Genomic DNA, 20,947 nt, shown 5'->3' on the forward strand with positions numbered 1-20,947 from the left:
AGAAGTTGAGTTAATAACCAAATTGAAAGCGCAAAACCATCATCTTGAAGCGAGTGAAATGAAAATAATTAAGATATATAAAGTACAAAGGCAGGGTGAAGAAAAATATAATGCGATTGTCGAAATTGATAAAGAATCTTTTCCTAAAGCTTTGCAAAATGAAAAAGTTTCTATAGGATGGGAACGCTGCAAGGTATTCGACGCGTTGAGAGTGCTTCGGTGTTTTAAGTGTCATGGATTCAATCACAAGGCGGCAGAATGCAAAAATGAAGAGAAGTGTGCTAATTGTTTAGGTAAACACAAAAACAGTGAGTGCAAAAAGGAGAAAGTTAATAAATGTATTAACTGCTTAGCTGCGAATGAGAGGTTAAAACTAAACCTTGATGCTACTCATGAAACACTAAGCAAAAAATGTCCAGTTTATTTAAATAAATTAAACATGCTAAAAAGGAAAATTGGATATTAGCAATTACTGCTAATTGAAGTTGATCCAACTAGCTATGCTGTACTTAAAACTTGTCAACATACCCACCTACTTGACTCAGTGGAAAAAATAAAAACATCAGTATCAAGTGTCACAATTTCCAAAAAAGACTGCTTATTAGATAATCGGTTAATGACAACAAACTTAAAAAACAAAACAGCTGGAAATTATTTCAAACCCCTAGGTAAATGATAATTCAACGAAATAACTTAGATTTAAATTTTGATATTAGTTATAGTGGTAATTGTGGCTTAAATTGTAGTAGTGTTTTTGAATTTTCCTCTAACACTAATTTGTTTTTTATAATACATCAAAACATAAGAAGCCTAAGACAAAACTTTGATTTGTTGCTAGTTCATTTAGAAACATTTATTAACAAGCCGGACTTTATTTTTGTCTCTGAAATTTGGGTTTTTGAGAACGAGTTGGTGGAGTAAAATATTCCTAATTATACATTTTTTGCTAATACTAACGAGTCGTATGCTGCTGGTGGTGTGGGTGTATTTGTAAAAAATTGTTATTTGAATGCAGATGTTACATATTATACTTTTGCATCTGCTAATATTTTGAAAATTGATTGTAAAATTAAGGATATTTCGTTTTCTTTTATTTGTGTGTATAGATTACATAGTTGTTCAGCTAATATATTTCTTAATGAGTTCCAAAATTTGTTATATAACATAAATTCTTCTAATTTAATAATTGTTGGTGACTTTAATCTAAATTCTCTATCTAATTCTGAAAATGTTGACTATTATTTTTCAATTCTAGCTGAAAATGGTCTATTTCCTTTTATTAGTGAACCGACTAGGATTAGTTCTGGGTCTTGCCTAGATCATATTCATGGTCGTTTCGATACTATTCCTTTGCAGTCGTGTGAAAAGGGAGTTTTTAATTTTGAAATTACAGATCATTATATGACTGGACTTCTTGTTAAATCGTTAATAGTTGATAAAAGAAAATACTCCTGATACTGCTACAATTTCAAAAATAGATTATAATAGACTGAACAATATGCTAATTTTTGAGTTTTGGGATGATGTTTATAATGAACAAAATGCTAGTGCAAAATGAAATGCTATATTTCTTAATGTACTTTTAGTTATAGTCCTCGTGCGAAAAATAAAAAGTTAAAACCGTGGATGAATGATATTTTGTTGAGAAAAGTAATATTAAAGAATAAATTATGTATCAAATTATATAAACATCCATCTAATTCTAGGTTAAAAAGTCGTTACAAAAAGCTGTGCAAATTAATAAAAATGAAATTTCTGAATGCCGTGAAAGATTTTATCGTAATGAATTCGCTAAATATAATGGTGATATAAGGAGCGAGTGGAGACTAGTTAATAACTTGCTCAATAGGAACTCGAAAAATAGTAAGAAAATAGAACTTATACAAAATGGACAGTCTATAACAGATGAGTTTCTTATTGCAAATGAATTCAATAATCATTTTTCCTCGGTTGCTTTAAAGTTGTCTTCTGATTTAGGTTCTGACTTTGAATATGATATCACGAAGGTAAACAGTGTTCGTAACAGTTTCTTTTTTGATAGTTTCTCGGTACCTGAACTTCCCCAAATTATTCGGTCTTTAAAAAACTCAAATTCTGCTGGGTTTTATAATATCTCCAATAAATTATTGAAGGAAATTGCATTTAATATTGTCGATGTTCTGGTGTATATTTTCAACTTTTGTGCGCTTTCAGGATTATTTCCCAACCAGCTAAAATTTGCGGTTGTTATTCCACTGTTCAAAAAAGGGGTGGAGTCAGACGTAAACAACTATAGACCTATTTCCTTGCTTCCTACGATTTCAAAAATTTTCGAAAAGGCAATGAAAGCTAGAACATTGAAGTATTTAAATGAATTGGAATTTTTTAATTCGAAGCAATTGGGCTTCAAAAAAGGCGTATGAACTGAAGATGCTTTATTAAATTTTTGTTCGCAAATAAATTCAGGTCTGGACAAAAAACTAAATTGTGCAGGTCTATTTGTTGATGTTACTAAAGCTTTTGACATGGTGAATCATAAAATTCTTTTGAATAAATTATTTGCGCTAGGTTTTTGTGGTTTTATATTGGATTAGTTTAAATCTACTTAGAATGCAGGACTCAAAGAGCCAAAATTGGTAACAAATTCAGTAGTGTTCAGTATGTTAGTTTAGGAGTTCCCCAAGGATCTGTTTTGGGACCAATATTATTTCTTATATATATAAATTCACTTTTTGATTTGGAATTTCAAGGTAATTTAACAGCTTTTGCTGATGATCTTGCAATTTCCTATTCGTGCAACAGTCCGCTCAATCTAACGTGTGCAATCAATAAGGATCTTAGCTTATTAAGATATTGGTTCTTCCGACATAAGCTAATTGTTAGTGATAAAACAAAACTAATGTTTTTTAATCTTATGCAAAAGGAACTTTCTGATATTAATCTTGTTTTTCATTCTTCTGGTTGCAAAAGTGTTCTTATGGATAGTGATAATAACCATAATGTTAACATTGTACATTCTGGCTGCTGTAACTCCTCTTGCTTTATAGTAGAAGAAGTCAATCAATTCAAATACTTAGGTGTGTTTATTGATAGTATATTGAATTGGTCAGCGCACACAAATGCCATTAAGTCTTATTTGCGTTCTACTTTGCGTTATTTTTATCGCTTAAACAAAATTTGTTCGCAGAAAACCCTCTTGATGTTTTATTATGGCATTTTTCATTCTAAGTTACAATATGGCATAAGTTGTTGGGGTGGTACTTTTAAGAATAAAATTTATCCCCTTCTAATCTTACAAAAATGTGTAATTAGAAAAATTTGTAATAGACATCGTTTATTTCATAGTATGGATTTATTTAGCAGTTTGAAAATTCTTCCTATTAGATAACTTTATTATTATAGGGTCTTAAAGGCTTTTTACATAAGAGGAGGTTACTTAAACAGTAGGGCTTCAAATCGCTTTGGTTTGCGCATTAATCAGAGATTCTTAGTTAATGTTCCAGTTTTTAGAACAACAAATTACCGAAACTTTTTTGATATAACTTCCGTCCGCTTGTTTAACAGACTTCCACAACCAATACGTGCTATTAGAAGTTTAAATAAGTTTGTCAAAAGTATAAAAGAATGGCTTTTATGTTTAAAGCATAGTGAAGTAGATAATTTGTTAAGTAGTCTAATTTAATATTTTTATTTTTTTTTATTGGGTATTAAATTTTATATCTAAAATTAAAATCTATATTTTTGGTAAATTATAAATTAAGTATGTATAAGTGTATAATTATATTGTACTGTTAACTAGTATTTTTGCAGATTGAAATTAATAATTTTAATAATTTAATATTTTTTCTATAGAGTATTTGTATTATTATGCAAATGTTGATTTAAATAATAATTTTTAACAACACAATTAGGCATTTACACTATTTTTCTTTAAATAATAATGCCGTTTTCTTATTCTCTTAGTTTAAGTAAAATTTTTGTAATAATTCAGAGAATAAAGTATAATAAATAAATAAAAAATAAAAAACGGATTTATATCTGTATGTGTAATTTGAAATACTGATTTTTCATCCTTCTTGAAACTCAATTCTTATTAGGCCTTGATTACATTTTTGCGTTTGTTTTTTTATTTATGCATTCTGATTGTCGTAAACCTAATCGAAAGCTAACTTTTCTAAATTAACAAAAAAATTCACAGATACAATTGAAATTGATGTAAAAAAATATGTAAATAATTAACATCTCACCTTTAATTCTTCATTTTCTTGATACAAGTCAGGTGAATCTTCCGGCACTAAACCAACCCCATTTAGTGAAAATGAGGCTGTGATGCTACGCACTCTAGCTTTATTGTCCCATTGATCACCTTGTCCACGTAAAACTCTTAAGACCTTTGGCCCAAAGACGAGCACTATTGTAACAGATGTTGATAATTGAGTTCTAATGAAACCCAGTAAATATTTGATATCGGGTCCTGCTTGTGGAAATATTAGTAAACTAAAAACGAAAAAAGATGTTCTTAAGTATTCCTTAGTAGCGCAACGTTCGTAAGTATATTTGTTTTATTATATAATAAAACAAATACACTTACATATAAATATCTTTTTTACATATAATTCATAAATCACTAATATTCAATTCTTGTCTTAAAACTTATTTTTGTGTTTATTAAAAAAAGCTTTCGAGTTATTCGATTTTGTAGTTTTTAAAATAATAAGAAAGAAAAACACAAATCAATATAAACATAATTAAATAATTAATACTCAATATCCAGACATCATTTTTCAAATAACTATAACTTTATTTTTAAACTTCAACCCAAATATATAAATAAATCAGTTTAAAAACCTATCTCAATATACACTAAGCCCCATTTACACATTCACTGGCAAACCACTTCAGATTGCAATGGGACAATGGTGCAAGCAGTTTTCATACCTTTCCCAAAAATTTTCAAAATGAAGAGAAAGTTTCCTTTACTTCGAAAGAGACAATTCAACTGTGCCGATTGTTTGTTTCGTGCGCAACGACTCCGAACTTTGTTATTTTTTACGCATCTTATGAAATTTGATAGAAGAACTCTTTTTTGAATTAAAGGGAACTTTTGGATATCTATTCATTTATTCATTTTGTAAGTGAAATAATTCATTTCGTAATATAATTTTTAGAATATTCATATAATCGACTAGGATACAAATTGTTCAATCTTCCCCCCTTCATTTCAAGTTATAGGTCTTCAAAGTCGTGAAATTAAAAATCTTTGAAAAGTTGCTGAATTTCGATTTCATTCAAGTCAAAAGTAACTCGTACAAACGATGACATATCTTTCTAAACTAAGAAGTTCAATTAACTGTAAGAAGATTTAATGGATAATGTTATAAAATGACGAAAAATATAAGAGCTAAAAGATCATAAAATATAAGTAAACCTCATTAAACGATATAATATGTAAACATAACTACATATGTATATACATATATATTTATATACTTACTGGAATGCGACCATTGTAATGTTAACAATAGCTATATTATATATCGCATATGATATTTGCCTAGCTTCGTTATATAATGACTCAGCATTTCTAACATTATAACACACTCGTACACCCCAAGCTAAAAATAAAACTTCACCAATGGCAAGACTGTGGTCCCACCAATTGTACGAGCATTGTTTGAATTTCAGGCCATCTTGGTCTTCGATCTGCAATATACGATTTACAACAAAGTTGCTTATTTAATCTTTAATTGTAAATTATGGATTTTAACTAACATAAACGTTATTTGCCTAAAATATCGAATCAAGCGTAAGAATTATAAGCACAGTAATATCTAGCGTATAAGTTCTAGAACCATAAACTCAAAGTTATAAGTTAGTGATAGAAGTAAACACTTTCTAAATGAAACAAAGTATAAGTGCTTGTAATTATTTTAATAATAATAAAACAAACAATTATGTTACAGTTTATGAAAAATTTTATAAAATAGTTTTTAATTCTTTATTTTGACAAAATTCTGCATATGAATTTATATATGTACATAACTTTTGATTAGTGTTATTAGAAAATATATGGATCTCAATTGTATAAGGCGAAAAATTCAAAAAAACGTAGTATATGTACACGACTGATAATTTTAATACTTTTTTTGTTTTTTACTTTTCTACTTTTAATTGATGAAACTTATGCGTTAATTTATTTATGCTCGCAATATTAGTAAGAATACTAAAAAATTAAGAATTTTAAAAAATGTTAAATTGGAATAAACATTAAAAACATTTTAGCATTTAATATTTTTCGAAAATTGAATAAAAAATGAAATAAAATAAAATAGTGAATCTTCAACATTATATTAAGCATAAACTTACATTTTCGGCTGTCGGTGCTGCTGATAATGTCCATGTGCCCAGATATATAAGCATAACTAATAATATTGGTATCATCCATTGTAACAGTTGTTTATCTGTCAATTTTACTTTGTGAGCCGATTTAACGCGATAAGTTAATGAAACTCTATAGAAAATTAAAAAAATAAGAAAGTGTTAAATATCCGATAGACTTCCATATATAAAAGAAATATAAAACCTGGGGAATAAAAACAAGTTTTAACATATTCCTTACTCTTCATGCAAGCTCAAGTACTTGAACAATTTTTTTCTTCAAATTAATATCGGTAATTTAATGCATTGTTTTAACTACGAGTATTATTTTGATCTTGTTGTAAATTTTTTCAACGTCGAGTAATTCACCCTTTATGCATAACTTTTTTTTTAAACTAAAACAAAATTTTGCTTTAGATATAGCAAATTTCTACAAAAAGTTACTATAACTAAATACGTACTACAGTTTTTCTTCGAAAACCGAGCAAAAATTTTGTACATACACACATATATTATGTCAAAACGTGCACTTAGTCCCAGCATTCTTTGAAAAAAAGTGCTCATTTACCATTGGAAAATCACCTCTCGCGGCGCCACTTAGGATCACTTAAAGACCTTTTAATTTTCATATAACAGGATAGAGAAAAACGTGTAGGCCACGACCTCTTTTAAAAATATTCATACGGGAAATAAACCACCTTCCAAATCTGGCGAACTCTTTCAGAAATTGAACAACTTTCATACAAAAATATATCACCACTCGCGACCTCTTCCAAAAACAAGTTTTGTTGTGTTAATACACAAGTTTTTAATGTCATATACATATGTACATTTTATTTTATTATAAATTTTGCATTCTATTAATAAATTCAACTGATTGATTGTATGCCAATTTGACAATGACATTCTTATCTATGTACACTGCTATATACCATTATAAAGAGTCTCATGATTAGGTAAAACTTTTGTATGACATCAATCTCGACTGTTTTTCTTGACTTTTAAAATTTTATGTATAACTCTACTGCTGTGTCAGCATGATTAAGAATGATTTGAAAACCTCAGAGCAAGATCTTTACTATACATTAGTTATTACCTGTTCTGATTTCGGAATTTCCATTTTTAAAAAACGTTTAAGTCCATATGTAACTTAAGATCACGAGTTGTGAACATTACCTCCATACAAAAATTTTAAAAACTCATGAGGATCCACACAATGATATACCATTGCAGTGTATTTTGATACCAAATACTTCGTACAATATTGCATTTATAAATTTACCTCCATGTTTTCATTAGTAGTGATGTATATGTGATGCAAAATCCCATATGACGTGTCCATTTTGTTGCAATACAAAAATATGTATCTAATATTGGGAATATTGCTGCCATCTGAAAATTTTTTTGAAATTTTTTGAGTAATAATAATAATCAAAATATGTATTTCTTAGTTACTTAATCTTACATTAGAATTTAAAAACTTTGGAGCAACAGATAGCTTAGATTTTATTTTGAACTATTAAAAATTTATTATACTATACTATTAAGAACTATTAAAAACTATTAAACACGACTCTTACGTAAAACAAATTCTTTTATGAACAATGAAAATGCAATATTCTTTTCAAAACTAGAAAGGAGTGCATATGTATGTAACGTATATATGTATGTATGTACACATGTATCTAAAAATGTTTCCCCTTTCCGCACTCATTTATTTTGAAAGAAAATATCAACGAAAAGTTTTTTCAAGCAACAAATAAAACGAATTAATAAGAATTTGATAACGTTTAAAATTGAAACCTGTTGTAAGGTCAAAAAATAAAATTCCATTTTTGTTACTTAATATACACATCATATTGGAATATTAAAAAATTTAATATGTAAATTTACATATTATTGTTTCTATTACATTTGCTGCAAGGCATTATACCCGCACAAATAAATGTTCGAAGAGTTTTTTAAAAATTATCATTACGCTTGCAACGGTAACATATAGAAATGACAAAGTTGGGTCAAACCAATGGTTTGTATTGTAGCACTTTTCCCTTCAACAATTCGTGAAAATACTGCTTTTAAGCACAGTCTAGCATATCTACCACTCTATTAAAAATATTTTCATTCATATACGAAACTATTTCTAGGATTGCATATATTTAGGATGAACAATTTATGCAGTTTTTGAAATAAAGCAAAAATTAATTTAAAGAGGGCTTAATTTTATGAGTTAAAAAAAATATTTATATTTTTTAATGTTACGGAATTTACCGTTAGCTTTTTGCGCTTACAGAAATTTGAAAAAGCATGCGGTTTCGAAAATATAAAGCGTCAAAAATTCAAATTTTACAAATTTCAAGAGGTGATAAGTTGAAAGGGGGGTGGAGATGGAAAAAAAATTCTTTTAAAGAAATAAACTATTTAATAGTATCTAAAAGCTGCTAAAATTTCTAAAATTTCAGGCTTCTACAACCCGGGGTCTAGGGGATAAACGGATTTTAGATAACGGTAGATTTGAACGATAGGAAAAGCAAGCCACTGCCTTTCTGCGTTTGCAAAATTTAAAAAATGTTTATGGTTTCATTGCAACAAATAGTTAAAAAAGGCCATTTCTAAGGTTTTGGGTATAACTTTTAGAAGGGGAGAGATAGGTAAAAATTTAAATTGATAGGTAAAAATAAGTTTTTAGTAAAGATTTATGCACATTTAAAGTTTCAGCTATCTATTTTCAAGAGTGTAGTTTTGTAAACATGTCCACGGAAGGACGGACGAACAGAGTGAAACTAAATATGCATGCATATAATATATATAATATAGGTATGTATAAATATATGCCTATACGAGTACACATATATGTGGTTGGAATTGAAAGTTATGATTGGGATTGAGAGTTTAATAGTGTAGCGACCTACCAGTCTGTCCCAGCGATAGCTCAAAAACAAATTGTGCAAGTCTAACGAAAATTTTCAAATTGCTTATCATAATTGCATATCATATAAAAACGAAAGCAAAACATAGTAGTAGAAATTCATAACGGTCATGTAATTTTGAAATTCAGTCAAAATTTTTTGTTGTTAAACAAAAAGAAAATATTGGTATACACAATCTCAATATCAAGCTATGCATTCAATTATTTAAGAACATTGCTCTCATTCTCTTTTTCTAATTTCTTTCTATTCTCATTCTTAATTTTTGTCTTTTTTTTTTGTTGTTGTTGTTTACTAATGCAATAGTATACAGAAAAAGTAATACATTATTAATATGTTTGTTTGTTTGGTGAGTGGGCGACAACTAAGCATAAATAAAATTTTGCAACAAAAAACAATTTAAATATAATGTGTACGAACGAGTGTAGCCAGAACGATCACTAAGCATAATAAAAATTTTGCTTTGTGATATAATTATATGTGTACGGGCGAGTGTTGATAGGGAGCAATCTCAGCAAAAGAAAAATCTTGCTTTATGACATAATTATATGATCGTGTACGCATGAGTGTTGATCTTATTCATACTAAACAATATAAATTATGTGTGCATATATATTTTTAAATATTCTTATTTTTTGCGTATCTTGCTGCTATGTATATTATATGAGACGATTTCACTTATGTATATGTTGGATTGAATGAGTACAGCTGTATATTTTGTTTATAGGCATAATTAATGTCTTTATATCTAACAAGTACCAATGCTCAGAGAGAAACTTGAAAGCACAACCTTATTTTATATGGGTTTTTTTTTAAATCGAAGTGGCTATTTTTTGAAAAGAAATATTAAAATAAATTTACACTTATTATAAAGCAGGTAAAATTTAGAAAATATATTTGAAAAATCAAGAAAATGATCGTGTACGCATGAGTGTTGATCTTATTCATACTAAACAATATAAATTATGTGTGCATGTATATTTTTTAATATTCTTATTTTTTGCGTATCTTGCTGCTATGTATATTATATGAGACGATTTCACTTATGTATATGTTGGATTGAATGAGTACAGCTGTATATTTTCTGTTTATAGGCATAATTAATGTCTTTATATCTAACAAGTTCCAATGCTCAGAGAGAAACTGGAAAGCACGACCTTATTTTATATGGGTTTTTTTAAATCGAAGTGGCTATTTTTTGAGAAGAAATATTAAAATAAATTTACACTTATTATAAAGCAGGCAAAATTTAGAAAATATATTTGAAAAATCAAGAAAATATATTAATATTTTCATTCATAATTATTTTAAAATTCTTAAAACAGCGGAAAAACAACAAGCACAACCTTCGCCTTCAACGTTTTATATGTTACTGAAAGCATTTCATTATTTTTAAGTGAACAGCTTTTTTTTCTCATAGGGTAAGTTAACTCAAGATATGGGAAGTAACTTTGGTGTCAAGTTAAAATATAATTAATGAAAGATAATTATTAAATATTGCTATGAATACATAGTAAAGAAAAAATTTGAAGAGGGAATAAGAAAATAATATCTAAAATACAGTCAAATATTATTTTTTCCAATACAAATTTTATATATACTTCTAAATTTTACCTCTATTTTCATTTCAAAAAAATTTTTAAAACTTAATATATTACCTAAGTAAAAAAATATTTAAAAGATTTTGGAAAAAACAATAATATATTTTTATGACCGGGTTCGAATATCTTTCTTATTTTTGAAATAAATAGTATCTTAGCAAATTACTCAAAAACTCCGATTATAACAGGTAGTAGGTACTGATATAAATTTTTGTCCGTTTGCGTTTACTATTAAGATTCATACACAGGCAGGGCCATTGGGACTTCTTAGATATAAAGACATTATTTCCTCTTACCTTTCTTTCTTTTTCGTGCAACAGAATTTTAATGGGATCTTTTTAAAAAATGTGTATAATATCCTGAGATTTTTTAAAATATTAAACGCTTTTTTACGTAAAAAAAAGAAAAAAATAATAAGAAATATGACACGATCAGTAGCATTTAAAGAAAAAAACAGGAACGAAGCCAAACATTCGTTATATTTCGTAAAAAAATTGAGTATTGGGCCTAGTTAGATATAAAGACATTAGCATAATATACAAATTTATTCTAGTATGTATGTAAAAGGAAAAATTAATAATTGCAATTCTGATGATTCATACGAGTACATTGAAAAAAATATTTTGTGTATTCGTACAATAAATAAAAATAAAAGAGTAGTGTAGAGTAAGAAAATGTATCAATAATTTTCATTCTAAGAACATTTCATTGTATGGTGCGAAAGGAAAATATATGAAGATCAATACTTAGTGTTTTGCGTAACTGACCGTTTTTTTTCATGCACATTTTTACCGACCGTATTGTGTATACAATAGGTATGTAAGTGATGTGATGGCAACAAATTGCATATCGAGTTTTTGGTGGGAATGCACTTCTCCATAGTAGGGAAGTGTAAATAAACTATTTTTAGCAACCTGTCGGTCTATCGGTCTGTCGGTCTGTGTGTGCACGCGTGTATCTCAATTTCGGCTTTAATGAAATTTTATATGCAACTTTTGGGATATATCACGCCTCGGGAACTGCACTTTTTAGCGGGCCTGTTTTACATTTTTGACCGTTTTGAAGAAAATATTCAACCGATTTACTTGAAATTTCTAATATAAGCTTTGCTCGACCGTACGCGAAAATTCCTCACTTTTGGAAGAAATCAAGCATCAGCAACTGGGCGTTTACTGCGGGTCAAATATACATTTCTGCGTATATGTATAAAGAGAAATAATCAACTGATTTCTTTAAAATTTAATATTTGAATTCCTCGTATTAAAACAATGAACATATAAATTTTTTGGAAAGATCAGGGCTCGAAAACTGATTTGCGGGCCGATTTTACATTTTTCACCATAACTACGGAACGAATTGATGGAATTTCTTGAAATTTGATATTTGAGTTCTGGTTATTACCGGAACTAACTGGTTGGTATTTCAGGGAATTCGGGTAACACAAAGCAAAACTCTAATAAGAGCCAAATTTACATTTTTCTAGGTATGTTAATTATAAGCGTACTAATGCCCTAAAAATTGGAAAGAAGTATTTAACAGACATTTTTATAATATTCTGTAACACTTTCACTTAACTAGACAATACATAATGCGGTCGGTTATGTGCTGACAACATCCGATTTTTTATATTATTAGAAATAAAATATTATGTTTGTATGTAGGTACATTTTATCATGTTAATTTCGCTGTAAATTGAATTAATTTTATATTAAAAAATTTTTTTTTTAAACTTATGGTTTTTTAAAGTTTTTAATGGTGCCCCTGATTTTTATCGCCCACTGCAAATGCATACTTTGCATATATGAACCGTCCGCTCCTGGTTCCAATTAATTACATAAGAGATCTTTTGGTCTCCTCCATCCCTTTTCAGGAGTATTAATAGAGCCAAGAATATACTAAATTAACAGAACTATTAGAGCAACCTTTTTCACCGCAATAGAATTAAAGGGATGTCTCCATAAATAATACTTAAGTCGCAAAAAAAAGTAATAAATATAGCAAAAACCGAAATTAAAAGTGAGTAAAGTATTTCTTGGAAAATCTAGCACAGCTTGCTACCAGAACCTAACGAAGGATAGACAAAATTTTCTTACAAGTATCTCCTTTTTTATAATAAATAAATGTACATAACGCCTCAAATTACAGAACTTTGTGACAGGAAAAAATATGATACACCGTCTTGCATGAATTCAACAGACCAAAAAAATATGTATCTAAAGACTTATTATTTTCCAAAAGTACGGTGATTTCATATCAAAACCTTTTTGATTAATGTAAAGTACTTGTAATAAAATTTTCTTGTTAGCATTGATGGAAACAGCAATAATCATTTAACCTAAACTCTTTAGATTAATTTTACTTAAAATAGATTAAGTCACTTAAAATAGAAAACAAAACAATCTTACCTCTAGATACATAATGGCACATCCAATCAATGTTATTGACAGAAATATTGGACTTGCCACCTTAAAAATTTTTTTTCTTCTGTGACGAAACATATAACCAGCTAAAAGTATAGTTGAAATTGCACAGCAAACTGATATTATTAAAAGAGATATCCTATAAGAAAAATTATAAGATACTTCAACAAAATCGTATTATAAAATATATAAAGATATGCATGTAAGAATGTACAGCGATACAGAAAAGACAAACATGAAAATTTGTGGTTCACTCTAGGGGGCGGATTCTATAAATGATATCAAAAAATGAGAATTAATATCGCATGAAATTTATTTTTTAAAATTTTTGGACGTATTATATATAAACCTAAAAGTTTTTGGAAATTTACTAACCGTAAGAGGAGAAGTCAAAGTTATCAAACTTTTTTGAAGTTTAACAGTTTCGCGAGTACTCGTAACAATTCTAACTTTTTTTTTAATTTTTTCGTCAATTTTTGCTGAACCCTTCTTTGGCACCTTATTTGAAGTGAATTTGAGTAATTTTCATCATATCAAAAGCTATCCAAAAATGCCTTATTTTCTAATTTTATAACACATTCTACCAGAATTTAAGAATACCTTTTCAATTTAAATTTCACCTATTTGAAGAGCTTGATAAAATTCCTGAGACAATTTTGGGTAAGTACTGTTCTTCCTTGGTGGCTCCTGTATCTTTCATCTTCAATAAATCTTTAAATCCTTAAAAATCAGTAAGGATACTTACCGACTCATAAGAAGGACGAAAATGTTATGTGGTAAACTGTCGTCCTATTGTAGGAAATGCCAACATGTTTTTTTTTAAAAGGTGATTAATTTCGTAAATTCTACCTCTATCTTCTTAACTAATGTGGCAGATGGACCTCAAAGAAAATTAATTCCAGTCCTCCGTGGTTTACCCGGGAAGTAAGAATACTAAGCAATAAAAAGAACAAACTATACGTTGCTCTTCGGGATTCCGTGGACTATTCCGCTTTTCAGCAGGTTTTTGCTCAATTTAAAAGAAGTATGAAATTACAATACAATTTGTATAATTCTCGAGTATTGGAAGATATCGCTAGCAATCCCAAGGTTTTTTGGAATTTCATACATTGATAAAGAAAAGTGTGATAGTTACACCACTTTTCTTAGTTTAAACTGTATATCTATAGCAATTTTTCAGGTAAAGTATGGGAATTTTTGCGAACATATTTCGCTGATTCAAATTCTTTCTCGTTTTTTGAGGTAAATCTCGACGAATTTCAGTACTTATCCTGAGACTACGTTTTCGAGTTTTACAACTGACTACAGTATTGTTAGAAAATACTGGTATGGTTACTTCCAGAGTCGTATGGCGTCCCCGAGATGAGTTGTAATTGAATGAACAATAGATGAATAATTGGAAAGAATTGCTTCGTATCGCTGGCTGTCCCCCGCCTTCAATTTTTAATAAATCATATTCGTCGGAAGTTTTTCCATCACATTGAAAGAAAGCGTTTATAAGGCCAATACGCAAAAGTGTGTCTAGGGCTAAGGTAAAAAACTATATGCAATAGCTAAATTGTCTGCAATTTCCACGGTTTTTGAATTAATGTTATATGATTCCGTTTATGACCATAACACGCAATTTACTATAAAAAAATAAACATGGTTTTCTGAAAAAGAAGTCCACGGTTACCAAACTTGTTGAGGCAACTTTAATTTTTGCTACTTAATAATATGGAAGCAGGAATTACGTTATTGATACCGATTTCAGTAAGACATTCGATATTCTCCCTTATGTAATAATTATTTTAAAGTTAAGATTATACTAGGATTCCCCGACAATTTTCTAAATTGGATGAAATCATATTTATCGAGGAGGTTTTTTAGGGTAATTTTCTTTTCACCTGTCACGTCTTTATTTATTGCAATCTCGAGGGTGTCACAGGACAGCCATTTGGGCCATTATTACTTTTTTCTGTGAATTACGTAGTTTCGAACTTGAGAGACGATGGGGTCCTAATTTATGCCCATGATATGAAAATTTTTAAAAAGATTTCTTTATTATCTTATTCCCAAGTACTTCTGAATGATTTAAATACTTCTATAAAGTGTGTTCCTTCAAAAATTTAATGTTAAACGTAAGTAAAAGTACTGTAATAATTTACACACGCCGGAGGCGCCCTTTCATTACATAGTGTTGGTATAAGAAAGGTTTTGCTATTAGAGACCCGGGAGTATACTTCCCCTCTAAATTTTCGTTTTTAGGCCATTACAATTATGTTGTGGGCCAGGCAAATTCCTTGTTGGGTTTCATTGCACCCTACACATTTAAATTTCTTTACTTTTGTCTTGTTCACCCTCATCTTGAATACGCGTCGCAGTTTCAAAATTAACACTAATGTGAAATCTCGCTCGTCGAATCTTTTTGTAATACCCTTTAATAGGACTAATTATAGTATACACGAACCATTAAACAGAATGTTACGTCTTGGGAATAAGAATAAAGATAATTTAGATTTTACAATAACGAAGGACACTTTAAAAAAGTGACTTTATAGACTTCACAAACTTATGAACTTAACCTACACTTTTTTTTATTTACTTGCTTTTCTTTTACATTAAAGTATCAGTACCATAGATCTTTCATTGATTTCTTTTTGCTTTTTATTATTAGAACTAAATTATAATTTACTTGTAATAGTTAATTATTACTAGATAAAAAAAAATGGAGGAAAAAAATAAAAAGAAGAGAAGAAAAAGAAAGAATATATATTTGTATATATGTATATTTAAATATATGTACAATTGTACCTGCATAATAAACAAATAGAAAAATTTAATAATTTGTGATATATATAATTATAGATCTTATTGTAAGTTTTAATTGTAAAAATAAAAAAAAAAATAATTTAATGCGTGCAATATTTTGTAAAATGTTCGATTGTGACTCTTTTACTAACACATAGAAAAAAGTGCACAAAAATAAGATTAAGTTTTTGAGTGACGAAGAAGATTTTGTAAAAACTCGCTACTATAAATAAATACTAGTAATAACTGGGAGTATTGAAAAAAGTTAGTGAAAAACAAGATAGTGACAGATTTAACAGCACTGATATTAAGTCCGCCCAAGGTTAGATTCTCCTATATATTTCTTGCATGGTATATTTTTTTTCTGTAAAAAATTATTTATAACTAACATATTTCTCTCAATTTTGGGCTGTCATATTTATATCTATAACAGGTGTCATTATAATGCATTATAATGTATTATGTTGAATTCAAAACTTAAAATAAAAAATTGTTTTTTCCTTAGGATGATAATACCTTTAAGAACATTATCAACTTTTGTAATTGAAATTTAAATAAAGTCTCAAAAAATGATAAAGAAAAACCTTTTTAATTTATTTTTATTTTAATGCATTTTAAATACTGTGAAGATAAATTAAAAAATAAGTTTCGAAAAGTTCCTTATGAAGCTTTGAAGTTTGTTAAGTTTTGAAATTGACTCTTTTTTCATCAACTTCCTATATTTGTAACATATAAAATTTGCAGCCCGGATGTACTTACCTAAACGGCCAATTATATCCCGCCAGACATGGTTCTGGACCTAAACAGTGTTCACAACCAGGGGCACATTGTAAACATTTGAACACATCCACATAATATATACTAATATTGTCCTGATATTCTTGGTAAGCAACTTCCATAATTGTACCATTAAATCCATCAGGATGACGTTCTGAATAATAGCCCTGTTTACATAAACATTGATATGAACCTCTTACCCAACCATATGGGCTTACAAATTGATGGAATATTCTATTATTATTGTTAATGCTACTACTGACACTGCTACTACTGGTGCTACTTATACTGCTTATATGGTTGCGACCATTATACTTCATATATTGTATATTATTCGAATTTTCTAAGTTTGTAGATGAACGGTAGTCACACTGAAAATAAAATAAAATTTTAGTAATATAAAACTGAAAGGCAAATCTATATAATATTGGGTTATACTTTTCAAATAATTAACCTAAAATAATAGAATATAAATGACCGTGTTATAGTTATGAAAAAAGATTTTTTGCTATATGTGCTTATGAGAAGTTTCAGTACATAAGCCAAAAAGGTTTCACGAGACAAAATAAGTGGCAACTTAATTATTATCTTACCAAAAAATATAAAACTTTGTCTCCTGAAGAAAATTTTTTGTCTCGTGGTCGTGAATTAGTAAAGCAGATTTTAAATATAAGCTGCAAGGCTTATTTTCAGTTGATTGGACGTTATAAAGAAAACTGAATTTATTTGTATTTAAGTTACAATATTTTAAAATTTTTTCGAAAAAGTGTGATGGAAATATCAAAACGAAAATCTACTTACCATCATTGTTTTTCTATGACACTTGTGTGAACCATGAAATGCTTCAACATCTTGACTAAATTCTGTGTTGGAATCGATTATATCAAAACCTAAATGAAAACGACTTGATATACGAAAATCACGATATAATATCCGTGGTGCCGGTGGTTCACATTGATTAATTCTTAAATTTGAAATATCAATATCAACTGATATAAAACCTCTTAATCCATGACGGCCATATGGTGGTATAGCAACACTATAAGACAACATCCATTTGCGTTCTTCACATATAAAGTAAGGATATGTCCACCAGCCTTTGAATGATAGATTTGGAGGTGTTGGAGCAAACTTAGGTGAGCGCAGGCCTGGTGATGAAATTTCATCTTCGAACCTTGAGTATTTAAAAAAAATATCATTTAAAAAAAAGGTATATTTATTTATTTATTTATTTTATAAACTCAAAGAGCCCAGTTGCTCGTACAGAGTGTTCATAAATCTAAATTGATATAATTCAATAACAATAATATTGATAACTTCAGTGCAAAAAAAGAAATATGTACGTTCATTTGTGAAAAGTAGGTCACGGCTATCCTCTAACTAGTGTGTGAACGTTTTTAATAAGTTATGTTTTACCGACCTGACCGTCTAGCGTACAATAAAAGCACAAAATTTCGAACGTCGAGTTTTCGCCTAAATTGCGTTTCTCATGATGGAAAAACGTGAATAAACCACTTTTTGAGACATGTCGTTCTGTCGGTCGTTCGGCGTGCCCGTTTAATCTGTAAGTGGTAAAAGATTTTTAATGAAATTTCAGAGATTTGAGTTGTCAAAACAGACAAAAAATGATAGATGATTTGAAAACATTTTAAAATCTCTAAATGTGTTTTCTGTCCAAACCAGAAGAAATAGAAAGTTTTAATTAAGTTTTTAAATTTTAATTAAAAAAATATTATATTTACTATGAAAAAATATTACAGAATTAAAAATTTTTTAAAACTCTTGAAAGTCTTTAATGCGCTTTCGAGCTAAACAACAAAAAATAAAGAGTTTTTAATAAAATTTTAGAAAGTTTAAGGAAATATAGTATGGTGAACCCATAGAATGAAATAATATTACATAATTTAAAATTATTTGAAAAACTGGAAGAACGCTCTTCCCTGACCAGGAAATACACTTTGCCGTCACATTCCAGATCACATTCTGTTGTTTTAGTATATTCGTTGTATATTTTTTTTTGAAGAACATAGTATAGATGTTTATGCCAGTCTCTCATTTCAATAAAGTTATTTACATAATATTTAATGCAAAATAAATATACATCTCTATAGAAATTGAAAATTTGTAGGATTCACATATTAACTAATCACTTCACGGGCGTTCAGTTTACAAGGTGATCAGTTTATCAACATCCCATAAAAAATATATTTTTAGGAAGACAAATTTTTTTCTTATATTGAAGTATGTTGGTGTAACTTGGTAACACTAAGCATTAAAATGTACATAATCAATTACAACACAAAGTAAGAAAATGCATCTCTATTAAAAGAATGGCTATATCACTCTTAATTTATTTACATGTTGTACATTCTTAATTTATAAAATTTTGTTTAAGGGCTGATTTGAAATATAGATCCAAAGAAAATATCAATAATATACACACACAAAGAAAATGTCAATAATATACACATATATATTGTATGTATGTCAACATTAATAAAAAACCTATTCTTTACATTCATATAATTTAAATTTGAATATAAATTACCATGGATAATTCATGTCTGGTTTCTCCCCGATTTGTATTCCACTATCATCATGTTGTATTGGTTCACCAATACTGTTTAAATTCCTTCGTTCATTTTTAATCCACCAAACATATGCCATAACCGCTCCATTTGATACATTAAGAGCTAATACTTTTGCACCATACACATGAATATCAGATAACAGTCCCTTTGCGAGTGCATCCGTAAGCCCTAAAAATAAGATTATCCCATTAACTTAAAAATCAAAAAATGAATAATAATACATATATACAGGATACAATTGAACTTAAACATGGACATTAAATGTAAAAGCAGTAAATTATATAATTGAAAAAACAACGAGAATACAAGAAAAAGTCTAAGCGCAGGTACTTCTTGATGCTCAAAAAAGTAAATTGCATGGAAGGGCATCCGATGAGTCCTCTCAAGCCTCCTTGATATCTTTTGTCCTAGGATTTTTTCTGGAAAAACTTCTGGAAGGCGCAACAAGCTCTTGACTATTTATTTATACATTCTTACATAAATCTTATTACAGAAAAAAATCTGGAAATCACTTGTATAATACAGTGTAATATACTTGTGTAATAGTTATGTTTAGTAGTGTTATCTCTCTGACTCTTGTATTAGCATTAGTATACAATTATACATCATTCTTATGTATCACATATTAGATATACGTATATATGTATATATTAGATTAATAATAAACCAGACTTAAACCGATAAACATCACCTTTTATTTTAAATATATCAATAATCCATAGAGGATCCCACTTGGCGCTGCGGACAGGATAGTGTACTCTAAAATGTAAGCGACAAATTAAAAGAAATTACAAATTCAATTAGAAACATCTAGTGATCCCATATTAAAAATTTTAAAAGTTGTAGTAATAGAAGGTGGGCCGAATTAGAAGAAAAATGTTTAAGATGAAATTATACAATATTTTAGATTAAGAAACAATATTGAATTAGAAGATGGTATTATATTTCTCAATGAAAGAATTATTTTTCCAAAATGTTTGCGAAATGAAATATTAAGACAACTTCTCCAATCTCATCTAGGAATTAAAAAAAAAATACGACATGCATATTACGGCTACGAATCATTGACGATATTGAAAACATGATTATAAAATGCGAAATATATCATAAATTTAGAAGCTCGACCAAATAAAACCGATTCCCAATTCGTTAGATATAAATATATACAACGTTAGATATAACTATTAGATTAGTAATATATATAGTTATAGTATAATTAGTAATAGACTAGACTTAAAGCGACATACATCATCTTTTATTTTCAAAATATTAATATCTATCAAGAGGATACCACATTTTAGTCTGACAATTGATGCTAGCCCCAAAAAAAAAGCTTTTAAAAAAGGCTTGTCTGTAGCAGTAAAAAAACCTTTTTGTTTTCAAATAAATTTTCAAACGCAGTCGTGTAATATTTAGTTTTTTTTGCTGATTATGAACAGTAAACCTTACAAATACGTTCAACAATATCGATAAGCTTGCAAATTGCA

The 20,947-nt window shown here is 28.5% G+C and overlaps 1 protein-coding gene across 14 annotated transcripts in view; it reads right to left on the minus strand.

The window, feature by feature from the left end:
- LOC129608564 (probable G-protein coupled receptor CG31760) overlaps positions 1-20,947 on the minus strand; it is a 51,034-nt gene that overhangs the window by 20,722 nt on the left and 9,365 nt on the right. For 13 of the 14 annotated variants that reach the window (XM_055520174.1, XM_055520175.1, XM_055520173.1 and 10 more), the window contains 8 exons: positions 19,418-19,628; positions 17,671-18,043; positions 16,852-17,240; positions 13,288-13,441; positions 7,640-7,749; positions 6,346-6,490; positions 5,474-5,682; positions 4,227-4,476 (listed from right to left, as the gene is read on the minus strand). In XM_055520174.1, coding sequence (XP_055376149.1) covers positions 4,227-4,476; positions 5,474-5,682; positions 6,346-6,490; positions 7,640-7,749; positions 13,288-13,441; positions 16,852-17,240; positions 17,671-18,043; positions 19,418-19,628 — 1,841 coding nt within the window. Of the gene's footprint in view, positions 1-4,077; positions 4,154-4,226; positions 4,477-5,473; positions 5,683-6,345; positions 6,491-7,639; positions 7,750-13,287; positions 13,442-16,851; positions 17,241-17,670; positions 18,044-19,417; positions 19,629-20,947 lie in introns of those variants that run through there. The other variant, XM_055520181.1, reaches the window with a different exon arrangement.

The sequence above is a fragment of the Condylostylus longicornis genome, unplaced genomic scaffold (assembly GCF_029603195.1).
Source record: "Condylostylus longicornis isolate FDR11 unplaced genomic scaffold, ASM2960319v2 ptg000031l, whole genome shotgun sequence".
Taxonomy (NCBI): Eukaryota; Metazoa; Arthropoda; class Insecta; order Diptera; family Dolichopodidae; genus Condylostylus; species Condylostylus longicornis.